The sequence below is a fragment of the Talaromyces rugulosus genome, chromosome IV (assembly GCF_013368755.1).
Source record: "Talaromyces rugulosus chromosome IV, complete sequence".
Taxonomy (NCBI): domain Eukaryota; kingdom Fungi; phylum Ascomycota; class Eurotiomycetes; order Eurotiales; family Trichocomaceae; genus Talaromyces; species Talaromyces rugulosus.
The window spans coordinates 555,526-571,426 of NC_049564.1; the positions used below are offsets into that span (position 1 = coordinate 555,526).

At 48.5% G+C, this 15,901-nt stretch overlaps 4 protein-coding genes across 4 annotated transcripts; 2 read left to right on the forward strand and 2 right to left on the reverse strand.

Moving 5' to 3' along the window:
* Positions 1 to 153: 153 nt before the first annotated feature.
* Positions 154 to 6,286, reverse strand: TRUGW13939_06972 (uncharacterized protein; the record flags this gene model as incomplete). The annotated part of the gene is made up of 6 exons (XM_035490114.1): positions 154 to 445; positions 503 to 1,570; positions 1,627 to 1,993; positions 2,050 to 4,352; positions 4,409 to 4,593; positions 4,646 to 6,286. The coding sequence occupies 6 exons, from the start codon at positions 6,284 to 6,286 to the stop codon at positions 154 to 156; spliced, it is 5,856 nt and encodes a 1,951-aa protein (XP_035346007.1).
* Positions 6,287 to 6,798: 512 nt separating this feature from the next.
* TRUGW13939_06973 (uncharacterized protein) lies at positions 6,799 to 9,618 on the forward strand (the record flags this gene model as incomplete). Its single annotated transcript, XM_035490115.1, has 6 exons — positions 6,799 to 6,884; positions 6,947 to 6,996; positions 7,063 to 7,286; positions 7,360 to 8,400; positions 8,741 to 8,905; positions 8,974 to 9,618. 6 exons carry the CDS (start codon positions 6,799 to 6,801, stop codon positions 9,616 to 9,618), a joined length of 2,211 nt encoding a protein of 736 aa, XP_035346008.1.
* A 242-nt stretch (positions 9,619 to 9,860) lies between these two features.
* Positions 9,861 to 12,725, reverse strand: TRUGW13939_06974 (uncharacterized protein; the record flags this gene model as incomplete). The annotated part of the gene is made up of 8 exons (XM_035490116.1): positions 9,861 to 9,875; positions 9,928 to 10,476; positions 10,526 to 11,001; positions 11,056 to 11,316; positions 11,365 to 11,977; positions 12,041 to 12,193; positions 12,244 to 12,644; positions 12,698 to 12,725. The coding sequence occupies 8 exons, from the start codon at positions 12,723 to 12,725 to the stop codon at positions 9,861 to 9,863; spliced, it is 2,496 nt and encodes an 831-aa protein (XP_035346009.1).
* A 467-nt stretch (positions 12,726 to 13,192) lies between these two features.
* TRUGW13939_06975 (uncharacterized protein) lies at positions 13,193 to 15,208 on the forward strand (the record flags this gene model as incomplete). The annotated part of the gene is made up of 10 exons (XM_035490117.1): positions 13,193 to 13,272; positions 13,328 to 13,375; positions 13,441 to 13,516; positions 13,566 to 13,576; positions 13,622 to 13,720; positions 13,770 to 13,843; positions 13,891 to 14,020; positions 14,297 to 14,387; positions 14,441 to 14,704; positions 14,753 to 15,208. The coding sequence occupies 10 exons, from the start codon at positions 13,193 to 13,195 to the stop codon at positions 15,206 to 15,208; spliced, it is 1,329 nt and encodes a 442-aa protein (XP_035346010.1).
* Between the last annotated feature and the right edge of the window lie 693 nt (positions 15,209 to 15,901).

A 15,901-nucleotide genomic window follows, 5' to 3' on the forward strand; every position in this document is an offset into this window, starting at 1 on the left:
CGAAAACGCCAACCAAGGTCGCTACTTCAAGTCATCAAAACAAACCTTTTGGGAGACAGTCTCCCAAGGGAAAAAAAGGTCGGGAGAAGGTTTGAAAAAAAAAAAAACAAATAAAGTAAATACATCAAAATACATGCATAACGAATTGCGGCTCTATTTATTGTTTGTAGTATGAAGTTGAGTCTCAGGTGTCACACCTAGCTTGACTTCTCCAACTCGTCGAAGCAAGGACTGAAGGGCGTGTCGGACCTCGGGGTTGAGCTCGCGACCCAGCAAGTCGATACCTAGGGGGAAGAAAGTGGCGATGTGTTGAGAGAAGCTGTCCTTGGGGAAATTTGTGTACCCCTCCATCACATCAACAACCACAGGTCTCCATGCAACGATATTCCGTTGCTGAGTTTCTTCGTCGAGACGCCCGTAGCTGCGAATGATATCTGCGCATAATCTGGAAAGAAAAAAGGTTAGTAAGAATAAAATGTTGATCTATTCAATTTGAACTTACGGAACAAGCGCAGCCTCGGTTTCAGCCCGGCTGCTTCTTCTCTCTTCTCGTTCGTCGTGATACATGCGGAAGAGAATGTTGATGTATGTAGCAGCACTGCCACTCTCCTGTTTCAACAAGTTCGGCGGCTGCTTCATGAATCCCTGACGCCAGAGCTGCATTCGCAGGTCCTTGTCCTCGTTGAATTTCTTTGCGAATTGATAGCTCTTCTTCAACAAGCTCATCAAGCGCAGGAGCTCGGGGCTGGGGATTTGTGAATAGACATTGTCGTTCGAGAAGAGCTCGTTGACCGTTTCGATCATTAGCAATTGAAGGACACAGTTCGTAATGATACGGTTGAAGAACCGCCGTCGGGCCACGGTCACAGCTGCTGGCTGTTGCTGCACGTCAGCTGTTTGCGGACGGTAGTCTTCGAGTTCGGCAGTGGGAGTAGAGCCTTGCAGCGACTCGGCCTGAGCCAGGGTTTCTCCTGCATCGCCATTCTCTGTCGCATGGTCTGAAGTTCCATTCGTTGTAGACGACCGATCGTTTTCGGTCGCACTTTCAACAGAATGGCCCGATGCAGCATCATTAGTGGTAGAGTCACCGTTGGTTTTTGCCTCTAGGGTCTTTGGAGTAGCCAAGGGTGCGGCAGCTGTGAACAACTCGTATGCGGTGGTTTTGTCGAACAACTCGACAAATGCACCGACAATCCTGCTCCAGTGGTCGTCGGAAAACTTGGTCACGTTCTGCAGAATCAACTGTTGCAAGCAGTTGCTTCCAATGCGTGCGATCGTGTCATTTTCTTGGCAAATGCAGAGTGTCAACAGCCCCAGGAAGCGGTCAAGCATGTGATGTAATGAGTCGAAGTAATGCGTGAAAAGGGTGATCATATTTCGCAGAGCTTGGATCATCGTCGTTGATAGCCAGACAGAAAGCTCTTCGTGGTTGGGCACCTTTGACATTTCTGACTTGGATTGAAGAACGACAAAGATTGGGTATAGCAATTGCCGCCAAAGCACGTCCCAGAAGTCAGATGGAAAATCGCCGCCATATCGAACAAGTATATCAAACAAATAGTTGAGTGCCCTGCAGTTTTTCTTATTAGTAAATTATTGGCCATGTTGGCATGGGTTGTTACTGACCTTGATCGGACCTCAAGATCATCGCCCGTCATCAACACATCCTGGAAAGCAATCAAGACTGGATACCAAAACTGTTCCTCTTTAGTCTGTCGGTTCAATTGATGAGCTAGGTTTGCTCCAATTTCTTCCGCAGGCATATCCGCACTGTGCTTGTGGGAAAGAGGGCACTCCGGAGTCTTCAACATCTTCGGGACCGATGATTTTAAGGTCTCGATAGCCTGCAGAGACTTTTTCTGGAATTTGGTGTTCTTGGAAAATTCCGTGAGACAGACGATCAAGTCTGCAAAGGCCCCTTGACTTATCACGACTCCAAAGCGCGTGTTGTAAATCTGAGAGACATGCTCAAATGCCATATTGACAATTCCTTCTATTGGCTTGTTAGAACAGAAACTAGATGAAGGATAGTGAAAAAAAAAGGCATACCATAAGGCTCTCGAGCAGCAACAGTAAAGACGCCAAACATCGTCTTCCAACCTGATCGTATATTATGACCGCGAGCTTGGATCATTTGAATAAGGCATCGTAGAACCATGTCCTTTACCGTAACTGTGTTGCTATTGGCCATGATGTGCTCAAAAGGCTTCAGGAAATCTTTCTGGAACTTGAAACCAGGAAGTTCTTCAAACTCCATGAACCGCATAGACAGTTGGCGGAGCGAGTCAAGGGCGAAGTAAACCACATTAGTGTTGGACTGGCAGCCCACTTGGTTAAAGTGTTGCCCGAGGATTTCCCAGATCTTGGACCACTCGATTCTTACTCGAGTCATGTTGTAGTAACTGATTTCCACCACCTTCTGAAGACTGTATGTACGTGGCGACTCGCTCTGTCCGGACGATTGAATCTCTTGTAAACTCACTTCACTTAGAGCTCGGACAAAATCTACAATGGCTTCATGCGAAAGGTTTGCGGTGTTACTGAAAATGCGATCAACTGCATGTACAATTTCCGCTGATCGACTTTCCAAAGCAACCTCGGGTCTGAAAGACAAGGAGCTAGCGGTCGATCGTTGACGTGGCCGCCGAGTAGCCTGCATGGACTTCTTGGAGCCGTCGCTCGAAGATGGTGGTATAATCCTAGCCCTCGAGACATCTGGCACGGATCCTTCATCAACTCCGTCACTTAGTAACTGGAATCGATCTAGTTGGCTAACGCAAGTGAGGATTTCCCTCCAGGACTCTCGCAGATGGTTGCCTTCAGAGACAGCAACCTCCAAAAGAACCTTCAATGCTTCCATATTCTTGCCAGCCATTTCTCGAAGATTGCCGAGGTTTGTGAATTTTGCCAATGCAGTCACAAATGCAACGCGTGGAGTTTCTAGGTCAAAAGAACAGGAGATGCGGATCGCTAATCTGATACCCTCCATACAAAGCTTGACCTTTTCAATGCTTTGAGTTTCCTGCAGTGGAGCAGACAAACCAGAAAGAAAAGACATCCAAGTGACATTAAACATGGGCCCAACATGGCGTACCGAACTAGCGAGGATAAAGCGTGAAAGCTCATCTCTCACAGCTGTCCTGCGCTGTGCCCTGATAAGGCTTCGGTAGAGCTGTTCGGTTTTGTTGGCCATTTCCTCAGAGGCTTGAGCATATTTCTCTCCTTGAATATCTCTGCCGACCGTAGCGAGAACTTGGCCTGCCCTTGTGGCAAAGCCAGCTGGGGCAGCAGTAGCCATTCCGTGGTTGGCAGCATGTTCTCTTTCAGAATCAAGCACAATCTCATTCTTGGCGATTTCGTCAAAGATGGAGATAAGATATTCGTCCGGCAGATCTTGGTTATCGTTGATGCCTCTGTTGTTTTTGATGAAATCTTCCTTGGTCATGCGAGGGCCTTTTAGTTTGCTGCTATGCTGGTCGGTATTCAGCATAATGACAGAGTAAGCAAGAACGTAAGCTGTGTCCGCATTGGCGAAACTATTTGGGTTTCCAGCTAGATATCGCTCTGCAAACTTGAGCATGAAACGATCAATCTTCTGGGCTTCACCAGGGAGTCGAAAGCTTTGCAAAAACTCTCGCAGGGCGTCTACAAAACGACGCTTGGCAAACTCCATGGAATCGACAAAGGCGTGCATAATGGCGACGTTTTCTGGCTCTCCTTCGCCAAGGTATTCTCCGATCATTGCCTTGTCCAAGCGATCATTACGGAGCAAGAACTTGGCAATATCCTTCGGTGAGTCGGACGGAATAAAACCTTCCTTGAGAAGAAGTTTGACTCCTCGCTTTGGCTTAAAATTGAATTGCTGGATGGCATGGGCGTGGGCCATCTTACGCTGCCTAACTCTCTCGATCTCATTTGGATCATCTTCCAGCGCTGGTGTGGTACGGCCAGTAGCAGTGCCAGCACTCTCAATAAGCGGTGACGGAAGAGCTGCTGGGATGGATGGAGTATCCAAAGATTCTCTGTAGTTTTCGACAGATTTGCGTACTATTTCTTCTCGAATGGTAGCATCCGAACTGGGCAAGCGCTGGGACGACCAATTGTCTAGAGAGTGTAGGATACCGACCAAACACTCTAAAGCTTGTTGCTTGATGGTCAGCTCTGGGGCGGTGCTCTGCAGTCCTGGAGCTGGGCTGCTACCCAGACTTGCAGTAGTCAAGTTGGGAGGGAGAGTGCCGCGATGATGCCATTCTGTACTGGATGTAGACTTTGAGCGGGTTTCCTGATGCTGTGGCTGCTGGGAAATGGCCAGTGTGGGCATAATTAGGAAACGAGATAGTTGTTCAATAAGCCTATACTAGTCAGCACCTTTGCTTTTTTTCGTTTTTGATTGCATGGATGAAAGTACCCTTGGAAAATGTTCTCTAAAGCAGCACTGTCGCAGTCATAATTCAAGTATAATTCAACCAACACTCGCGGATCAGCTGCTAATCTTTCAAGAATTTCCAAGAAATATTGCTTCTGGAATGTAGGAGAGCTCTTTCTTTCGAGAATTGCAAGGTAAATTTCCTTTAAAAATACCTCTAGTTCTTTCTGTAAAGTTGTTAGTTGCCTGACTCAAGTCTAAGGACGTCGGGTCATTTACCTTGAGCATCACTCTCATAAATTTGAGCATGAGCCAGAAAATCTCGCAGCAAACTTCAAAAATCTTAGGAACGGAGCTGGAGCCGTTGCGGCTAAGACTAAGACAAAGGTGAGGTCGAATAGCATGTAGGAGAGTTGTAGAGTCAGAAGAGCTATTGCTGTTTCGGATAGTCGCCAAGGGTGAAGTCAACACAGTAATGTGGTTGTTGACCAGGTAATGGATCAAGTGGAGTGACAATAGCTTTGATCGCATGTTCTGCGACTTGATATCCTGCTGCTGATCATGTGTCAGAGTCTTGTGGCTCAATTTGCACATAGCCCGGAAGACTAAAAAGGCGTCTTTGACGTATATCTCATCGACTTCGTCCTCTGAACCATCTACATCTTCTCTGTCATCCGTATTGCCGGAAATAGATCGAGTTGGCCGATGAGTTGGTTTTGCGCGAGTTACCATGGTTGGTGCATTGTCCGTCACCATCGTGTCGTCTTTGCTGGATTCAAAGCTCTGCAACGTAAGCTTCTCTGTAGGTTCCTTCTTAACAGGCTGGTCGGAAATAGATTGCACAGAGTCCGCTGCTTCTGATAATTGGCTTCCATCCACAGCGTCCCCAGTTTCTGTATCTGCGGGCGACTCTTGGTGTTCGCTTGGCTCTCGCGTGCGGGCCTCTTTTAGATCCAGTCTCATGCGAACCCTATCAAAAACAGTTCCCAACATTTGTGTCAGCGAGCCCTGTGCAATTTGCTGATTCTGAGTCGATTTTGAGTATATGAAGATATTGTAGATTTGTCGCACAGCCTTCAAAAGACCGGCGCCGTGGACGACGATTTTATCGTTGAGCACGGCTGCCAGGAGGGATTTGATGATCTGCTGTTGAATTTCAACGGGGGTGGCTTCATTCTCGAAGCAATCGCAAATTGTCTCAATGGCGCGCTCAATCAATGGAAGTTCTTTACCGGCTGCATCGTCTTGGTTGTCGCGACTGGAGGGGAAGGCAAAGTACGAGTACGTGATCAATTTTCCGATACAGTCGAGTGCCGTCACCTGGAGGGGAATGCTGAATGTTTTTGTGGCCAGCTGCAGGGGAAGGAAGATAGTCTCCGGATCAGGAGGTCGGGTATCGGACTGCTTGATGTTTACCAAGGCCTTTTGGACGGCATCCTCCAGCTCTTTGCTGCGTCTGGCATCCTTGGACGCTGCAATTGTTTCCAATGCTGTGACGACAAATACGGTCGAACTGACCGGCGTTGAGCGGTGCATTGCCTGTGTTGCAACCGTGGATCGCGAGTCCGAGCGAGGCCTCGACTCCGGAGCAGGTTCGGGTGTCGCTTGGGGTTCCTCGTGGGTCTCATTGTCTTCATTTTCATTTTTGTGGTCTTTAGTCGCTTCCGGAGCAGGCTCGCCAGATTCTTCTTCTTCCTCGTCTTCTTCCTCCTCGGCAGGGGCGGCGACTCCGTTGAGCTGGACCGTTTGAGACTCTTGCGAATCCGCAGCTTCGGTCACGCCGACTCCGTTCCATCCAGCTTCAACCGACAGGTCAGGCTTATCAGCCCTGAGCGGCTGGGGAGATATAATCTCAGGAGCGTCTGCGTTGGTGTCTGCCTGGGACGTCCGCTCCACGGCTTCGTGCTCGGAATCCGCCATTGCTGCGCGCGCGACTCGGGCTTGCCAACTTCGAGCCGGGGCGCAGTCAGTAAATCGGCATCGAACGTGTGCAGGGGCGTGCAGGGCAGCAAAGAAGGAATTGGCGTGGTAGTAGTGGAGGTGGTGGTAGTGGTGAGGTTAACAGCTGTTGTCAACATGCTCCCCCGGACTGTTTGCAGGCATAATAATAATAATTGGCACTAGCCCTGATAGTGCAGCGTGTCTTCAACCGCTACGGCGGGCGAGCCGCACCAGCCGCGCAGGGACCGCCCACGGCCCGCGCTAACCGGTTTGCAGCACGCCCGGATTTATCCGTTCTTCTCACCGGAGAGCTCAACAGAAAAGTTCCTAAAGGTGCCCCCAACCTCTAACCTCGACTTGTGTGATTGCTCCCTTGTTCCTGCTTCCATCGCCCTGCGTGCTGCATCTCCATCGCGCCAATCTTTCATCGAGGGGCTTTGCGTTTCTGTTTTTCGACCTTTGTCCTTGAATTGGCAGCCTAGCTGTCGAGAATGCGCACTCCGAACGTCATGCTCTCCAAGGGTGCCGCCTTCATGCGGCGCCCCCAGACCCTCTACAGCCTGAAAGATGCTGCTAGGTACGGTGCTTGTGCTTTTGAATTCCGATTGACGAGCAATTGCTAACTGCCCTGGCCTACAGACCACAGATCCCTGCTCTCTCCGCTCTCTCCCGTTACTACGCCTCCAAGTGTACGTGTTTTCTTTTGATACCATTGCGAGCAACGAATGAGACAAAGACCCTGACATCGTGACCAGCTTTCCCTCCCCACACAATCATCAGCATGCCTGCGCTGTCTCCCACGATGACTGCTGGAAACATTGGAGCTTGGCAGAAGAAGGCCGGTGACGCCTTGAACCCTGGTGACGTGTTGGTCGAAATCGAGACCGATAAGGCACAAATGGACTTTGAGTTCCAAGAGGAGGGTGTTTTGGCCAAGGTTTTGAAGGATGCTGGTGAGAAGGAAGTTGCCGTCGGAAGCGTGAGTTTTTTTCTTCTTTTTTCTTCCTTATCGCCATGTGTGCACAGGGGCTCGGGATGCTGATAATGACTAGCCTATCGCTGTTTTGGTCGAGGAAGGCGCCGATGTTAGCCCCTTCGAGAGCTTCACCCTCGAAGATGCCGGCGGCGATAAGGGCGCAGCTGCACCCCAGGCCGAAGAATCGAAAGAAGAGGCCCCCAAGCCATCACCTTCGGAATCCGAAGCCCAGCCCGAGGCCGTTGAACCAGAGGTTACCGGAGAGCGATTGCAACCAGCTTTGGACCGTGAGCCCCAGATCAGCCCGGCCGCAAAGGTCTTGGCTCTCGAGAAGGGAATCCCTATCAAGTCTCTTAAGGGTACTGGACGGGGCGGCCAGATCACCAAGGAGGATGTTGAGAAGGCCAAGCCTGCTGTCTCGGCTGGCGCCGCCGGAGCCACCTACGAGGATGTTCCTCTGACCTCCATGCGCAAGACCATCGCCAGCAGACTCCAGCAATCGATGCGTGAGAACCCCCACTACTTCGTTTCGTCTACCTTGTCCGTCACCAAGCTGCTCAAGCTCCGCCAGGCTCTCAATGCCTCTGCTGATGGCAAATACAAGCTTTCCGTCAACGACTTCCTCGTTAAGGCCTGTGCCGCGGCTCTTCTCAAGGTCCCCGCTGTCAACTCGAGCTGGCGTGAGGAGAACGGCCAGACCTTTATTCGCCAACACAACACCGCCGACATCAGCGTCGCCGTTGCCACCCCCGTCGGTCTCATCACCCCTGTTGTCAAGAACGTCCAGGGCCTTGGTCTGTCCAACATCTCTAACCAGATCAAGGACCTTGGCAAGCGTGCCCGCGACAACAAGCTCAAGCCCGAGGAGTACCAGGGCGGTACTTTCACCATCAGCAACATGGGTATGAACCAGGCTGTTGAGCGATTCACCGCCGTCATCAACCCTCCCCAGGCTGCTATCCTGGCTGTCGGCTCTGTCCGCAAGGTTGCTGTTCCCGTCGAGACTGAGGATGGCACTTCGGTCGAATGGGACGACCAGATGGTCGTGACTGGTAGCTTCGACCACAAGGTCGTTGATGGTGCTGTTGGCGCCGAGTGGATGAAGGAGTTGAAGAAGGTTGTTGAGAACCCATTGGAGCTCTTGTTGTAAAACGACCATGTAGGATGTAGCTAATTACTAGGATCTTTGGTGTTCTCACCTCTGATCCCATTCTTCTTATATGTACTAAAATTATTTCCCTTTGTTTATCAGCACTGAATGCGATCTGAATAGAATTCTATTGTTGTGAGTTCTGTAGCCACATGGTCAGGCGGTGCCCCAACCGGTATTTCTGTTATTATTATTTTTTGCTCAGATCATTCCGCCTTCCCCCTAGAGACCAGTCAAGACATCTAGTTTGGTTTTTATTACTCTTGAACTGCATCTTTCTTCGACAGTGAGTAGACAAGACGCCTAGCTGAAAATCCACATGTTTACTCCTCTTCAACACTCCTCATCACCAGATGGGATGACGACCAGCGAATCGTCTGAAGAAGCACCGCAAAACGAAATGGAATGCGATGATGTTGTTCCATATCACGGTCATCTGGATCCAGCTGCGAAGAAAGTCGTTCAAGGCGAGGTATGCAAAATTTTGATTACCATCTAACGCAAACGCAGTTTCTCTAACCACCCCCCATTCGTTGCCAGTGGAAAACATCGACTCAGCAACTAAAAGAGCTCTATGGGTTGATTCTGCACGAAGAGCGTGACGTCCAGACTTTTCATCTATGGCTCCACATGCTTGACTGCAATCTTACGCCAAACGTGAGAGGCCTATCGATCGAATACCAGAGTATCGACTGCACGCATGAAGACTACAGCCTGGTTCGTCTGACGCTTCGTGCCAACGATGACTCGATGAATCGAAAGACGCAAATTCAAATCCTCGCATTTGATGATGCCTCCAAAAGCGACCCTGACAGCGACAGCAACAAAGTCTCATGGGATGTGTTTCTCAAAGAACTCGAAGCCCATCATCAGATCATGTACCAACGCGGAGAGTTGGATGGAGACTATGACTGTTTCGTGGCATATAGACAGTTTTCCAGGCTCTATACTCTGCATGGTGCAGAACAATCCAACCTCAGACAATGTTGGGTCCGGTTCACCGAAGAGAGAATGAGACTGAATCACATCCAGCCACTTGCGACAGACCCGTATGATTCAGGACCATTGTTTGAGTTCAGAGTGCACTACACTTTGATTAAGCACTTGCTGAGAGCTTTTGCGGGGAATATCAATATACCATACATGTATGCTGTCCCTATTTATAATTTGTGTGTTTGTTATTGACAAATGTGCCTCAGAAGGTCCCCCATATAGAAGCGAACAATGATCTTAGGGGATGGCGATGGGAAATGCTTTTAAATTCCTGATCATAAAAACCGAGATTTTAACAAAGTGTTGATGCAAATTGACTGGGAAGTGAGGTGTACCATTAGAAAAACTCAAGACTTTGTACACATGCAAAAGAAACTAATTAAACGAAATAACCAAAGTCCCATGACGTGTCTTATCTCTTGAAAGATCCCATTCTAAGTATAGACACTCTGAAAATGTATTAGTTAATAATAATGCGATATAACGGGGGAAAATACTAACCACTGTTATTTGGTTGACAGACAACCCTGGTTCTGCCATTTCCGCATCCTTCAAGAAATCGAGCGGCATCCACACAAGATGGCCCTTGATCTTGTCTAGATTAGAGCGAACTATGTTCACGGGCAGGAATGGATCATGCAGATGACCCTGTTTGATCGCCTTTCTCGGGGCAAACTGGTCGTAGTCTTCAAAGGTCTTGATGTTGTCGTCGGGGTCTGCTCGGAACAAAAAGCGGAACACCTCGGTATTGGTGGTGGCTTGCTTCTTCCATGTGTCCCACAGTTCCTCTCCCAAGGGATCGCTGACGAAGACGTCTTCAGGCCCCTCGTTATCGGCGTTGAGACAGTCGGTGGGTGGCTGGGCATTAGGATTGTGAGTGCCATCTAGATCTTGAGGCAGGAGCAAGCCGAGATGCTCACGCCAGAGATGGCGGCGCAGAGTTGCGGCGAGGCGAGAGGCGCGATATGGCTGACCGTTCATGGTGCTGTCAATCATATCGGTGTCGTCCAGGACAATAGCTATTTCGCTGTCCCGGTTGCCGAGTTGTGACTGTTCTTGATTAGTATTTTCGAATAGAAAAGGCGTTGAGAAATCTTACCCGATCGTTGATATTGGCACTACCGCAGATGACAGTCCGGTCATCGACAATGCAGACCTTTCCATGGATATAAAGCTCTTCCTGGATGAAGTTCTCCTTCTCCGTTTCGGGGTCTTCATTCTCCCATACTTCTTCGCTGACCTTCTTTTGGTTGAGCATAGCATTTTCGGCAATCGAGTCTTTGCTTTTGATTTCCTTTTGTTCTCCGTAGGCTTTCTCCCGCTGGGCTTCAAACCGTCGTAGCTGGTCTACTCTCTTCTCCACCTCTGAGGAATCCGCGCTCTGGTCAGAGTAGTCCTTTTCTTTGCGATCACCATCTTTGCCGACACTAGGATGGATACTCTCGCTCATGATTTCCTCGGCTTCAGCGCGCTGGATGTCTTGGTATCGTACACCGGACAACTCTTCTTGCTCTACTAGCTTTGCCGTCTTGTTAATACGATCATATGACCGCAGGTTGAAGAAAAATATGTACTCTGGGTTGAGTTAGAGAAACCGAATAGCCCATACGGACTGAGAAGAAAAAATACCTGTTGGGTCGACACCCTGTGCTTTGACTTGTTCGAAGATAGAGTGCTCTCCACGGAGAATGCCCTTGTATTGGTAGTCCATAATCGCACGAGTACCAGCGGCAGCATTATCGCGAAGATCTCCAGCGAATCCGGGAATTGCTGGGATGAGTATGATTACTCTGAATTTTCTGCCTTCTTTGCTAGCACGAACTACTGCATCGACTATGGCACGGCCGATGGTGTTTTCGACAGGGCTTTGCTGGTCCCCGGTTGCAGTGACTTTTCAGGTTAGAATTTGAGCTTTGATAGATGATAAATATAACTCACCAAAGAACTGATTTTCGATGTAGACATAATGCTGAGCGTTCCGAATGAGCTCCGAGTATGCGTTTTGGATGCTGTGTTCCGTCAAAATCCCCGATGACCAGTCTCCACTGCTTCGAACAATTTGTGCATGAACTGTGCCCTGGTCTCCACGAGGCTTGGAGCTCAAGGGCGTCAATGGATGCTGAATATAGTCTCCGCAGGGATATTTTGGACGTTGAACGGCAGTAATATCTTCCTCACGGCCTTCAAGCATCAGCCAGTCGACTTTGTTATCTCGCTTATATTTGTCTCGCTTCACGCAGTTCCATCTGAGGATAAAGTGCTCGGCGATATCGTAGACAGAGTCACCTGTCAGGCCCATTGCAACATCGTGCCAGGGCATGCGTCCGTAATCAGTTTTGTTGAGTTCGTTGTTTTGCCAGTCATTCACGCTCTGAAAGTCCATGATACGGTTGTTGTTGAAGTCTTGGCCTGGGAAAACCTCGTGCTGGATACCGGCAGGGTGGACGTCAGACAGCGGGTGCTGGTTGTTGTCCCATCGACCGAAACAGAGATCAATGCCACCGATAAACGCAACAGAGTGGTCGATTATGGCAAATTTTTCGTGGTGTGCCTATAGAATATGGACATGTTTAGCCCTTTTTCTTTTTTCTTTCTTTCCTGATAGGAAACTCACCCAGTAGAAGGTCATATCTCCCATATTCTCAAACATGTTGTGGTCGGGGTGTCGCAGGATATGGATATTCCCAGCACCCTTCGTACCTTCGGGACACAAGTCTCTTAAAGCATTTTTCGTATGTGCAGAATTGCAAGTAAGTGCTTGTTCAACCTGGCCAGATTCATTAGACTTGCGACAGACACATATGGAAGTCTGCGTACTTCTTTATACACAATGACATAGATTTGTACACCGGCTTCGGCGCGGCGCTTGAGAATCTGATCCAGCCTCCATTCCTGGTTGTAGAACGGCGGTCGACGCATGAACAGCTCTGGCGAAATCCACCAGTCTTCCAGATAGATAGTCTCCTGGGCGCGATCAAGCGCTACCGAGACTGCCCACAGGTAGTCCTGCGCATCGACATACCACTTTACGCGGTTTCCATCATGCTCTGGCGCAAAGGACTGGAATCGGTGCGATTCGGCAATGGCAGTGCGCTTGCGGTCTGTTTCTTGCTCGTGGGCCTCGTCATGGCGATGGTTGGGGTTGAACAGATTCTCGATCTTGCCGACCTTGCTTTTGAAATGCGACGCTTTTGCTTTTACGTCGTGCAGACTGGTATCTGTAAAATAGGTGAGAGGTCATATCTCAAACAGGCTCCACGGGGTTCTTTACTGTGGAATTTTTCCTTCAAGTGGTCCATGGCTAAGCGAGTGATGGTACCAGCAATTGACTGGTGATGAGGCTCAGAACAGAGAGACAGCAAAAGAACGATTATAAATATAAACGAAAGAAAGAAAGAAAGGCAAGAAACGAGACCAACACGAGACCCCCCACCACACACACTATGGACGCATTCTTCGTAGTGCAGATGGACGTTTGCGCGAGGCAGCCAAGCCAAGCACCCCTCATGACATCATGGGCGATCGCGCTCTTGGCGCTCCCGGTCCTTGTCTGCCCATCAGCACGTCCTTCTTCTCGAATCGCAAGCCACACCGGAGTGTTAGGCGATCAATTACTACATCGAGCAGATCTGGGCTGGCTTTAGCTTGACAGCCATTCCTTGGGATCTCTGGGAGGATGCGCTTTTGATTCGTCGATGCCAAACAGAGTCGCAAGCCTTACAACGTGCCAAGCTGATGCCACGCAATCACTTCGACTGAAGGCACAATGAACTCGTCTAGGAATATTTATCGACGGGAAATCGATTTTAGAGCCCTAGCCCTCCAGTCGCCGGAGTTTTCAAGACGGTATTCTTTATATTTGTCTGCTTTCGTGGGGTTGATTGAGCCTGACACGAGTTAGTCTCAAAGCAAACGATCAATTGGACTTTAGCGATCCAGATGCTGTCCGGTATGCTTGTTTTTCGATATTTTGTTGCTATTTTCTAGGAAATGTCTGAATAGTGATTTGTCTAGGCAACTGACGAAGAGCCTTTTGGAGCGGGATTTCAAAATCCGCGTGGACCTCCCTGGCAATAGACTATGCCCCCCGGTATGTTCCTACCCCTCCTCCATGTTATCAATCCACTAAGACGAAACAGGTGCCGAACAGGTCAGCGAACCTCCCGTGTTGAGACATGTTCTAAACCATCCACAGATTGAACTATATTCTCTGGCTTCAAGATCTTCTTGACACCACCTCGGAGGCTGGAGACGATGAATACGACCCAGAGAAAGAAGTTCTTGGTCTTGATATGTATGTTTCCTATCTTTTACTTGGGTCAAAGTATACTGAGTTTGAATAGAGGAACCGGGTGCTGCAGTATCTACCCTCTTCTAGGATGCTCCATGCGGTCACGATGGAAATTTTTTGCAACCGGTATTTCTTCCTTCTCAAAAACCAAGGGGTCTAGCTGATCGGACCAGATATTGACGAAGATAACATCGTCTCGTCTCGGAAAACTGTCTCGGAAAACCAGAAAAGTGACCGAATCACGGTCGTCAAGACAGACCCAGACGATCTGCTCATCCCGCTTGACAAACTCGGTATTGACAGGTACGGTACCATTCTTTTCGAAGCTATGATTATATTACCGTCTCTATATGAATCGTCCTTTTCCCTCCTCCTAGTACATACGACCATAGGGTGTGGAGAACAGGGCTTCCCGTCCGCTCAGCCGTACTTAAGCCACACGCCGGCTGGTTAGTAGTTGGGTGGGTGACCACCAGCGAATCCCAGCTGTTGTATGTTTTTGTTTTTTTGCAGTTTTCGTGTTTTTACTGTTTACTTTCATATTTTTTGATGTTTTGGCTATAGTGTTGACATCTATAGGCTGGATTTTACCATGTGCAACCCCCCTTTCTACGAATCGGAACAAGAACTTCTCTCCTCGGCAGCTGCAAAGTCAAGACCGCCATATTCAGTTAGTCGCTCACAATTCAAATATTCAAGCATGAACTAATAAAAAAAAAACAGGCATGTACAGGAGCAGCCGTCGAAATGATCACTCCAGGAGGAGAAATCACGTTTGTCTCTAACATGATCACCCAATCTTTGAATCTACAGACAAGGGTTCGTTGGTTTACCAGCATGCTTGGCAAATTATCCAGCTTGTCCGCCATTGTGCAGAAACTGCTTGATCTTGACGTCGAAAATTGGGCAGTCACGGAATTTGTCCAGGGGAAAGGGACTAAACGCTGGGCTGTCGCTTGGAGTTGGATGGATTGGAGGCCGCGGAGTGTAAGTCTGTCGAAAATGGCATACGACTCTAGCTCATAACAATCATAGGATTTAAGCAGAGGGCTATCTACATTGCCGAAACACCTGCTACCATTTCCATCACATTTCAACGTTGAGCTCCCCAAAGACACGAAATTGGAACAAGTTTGTAGCAAACTCGAGTCCGAACTCTCCGTCTTGAGATACCTTGTCCATACTTGGGTTACCAAAGAGTCATGCGTCGGATTTGCAAGAGAAGATGTATGGTCCCGCAAGGCCCGGCGGAAATTTTCAAAGGAACAACACACAAAGAGCGCTAATGAGAACGATGATCCTGACGTGATGGATTTGGAGGAGCAATGGAAAAAGGCACCCAAAGACGTAGCCGCACTGGGCTTTCGTATCGATCTGAGACTGGAAGCTGATACTAGCGTAAGCATGGTGATTCGGTGGTTGAAGGGAATGGACCAGGTATTGTTTGAAAGCTTTTGTGGTATGATCAAGAGGAAATTCGGCGAGGAATGATGAAAATGTGTAACTAAAACCCATGTCAAATTACTGAAAATTCTCTAAATGCTGCTGTATCAGTTGGCTGGTTATGCTGTCTATTTTACCTCAGGGACTGTCTTTTAGTGCGGTGGTATATATCGTTTGTGGGTCGACAGCCCCCTTGTGACAGAAAGTGATCAGCTCTGAGAGTCGGATTTTCTGGTGTCTATCCATCTAAGCAAGTCATCATACACGAGTATGTAAGTCAATAAAAGACATCTGAAAGCATACGTATCAGGATAGTTCCTGGGTTCGGAAAGGGACAAGAAACGTGATGGTATGGGGAGTATTGACCTTGTCTTTTTCTGAATAAGAATTTCAAGTCATGTGCCGCTTTCACAATCAATATATGAAACCATCCAGTTGGTACTAAGCGAGGAATGACCACGTGCCCTCTCTCCAGTCTTTGTCTTCCCACAATCCCATCTTCTCTCTTCTTTTTTTCTCTGCCGTCCTCAGCACTACCAGTTGACCACCAACATCAATATTATTACCCCTATTGTTATCCATATCGTTATCAATGTTATTTCAGTATTCGATATTCGATATTATTATCCATATTATTATCATCAACAAGATGATTGGCAAGTAACCCAAACACATCACACTATTTACGGGAAACATAGCTGACAGCTCTAGATAATATGAGCGTCGATTCTATGACCTCCT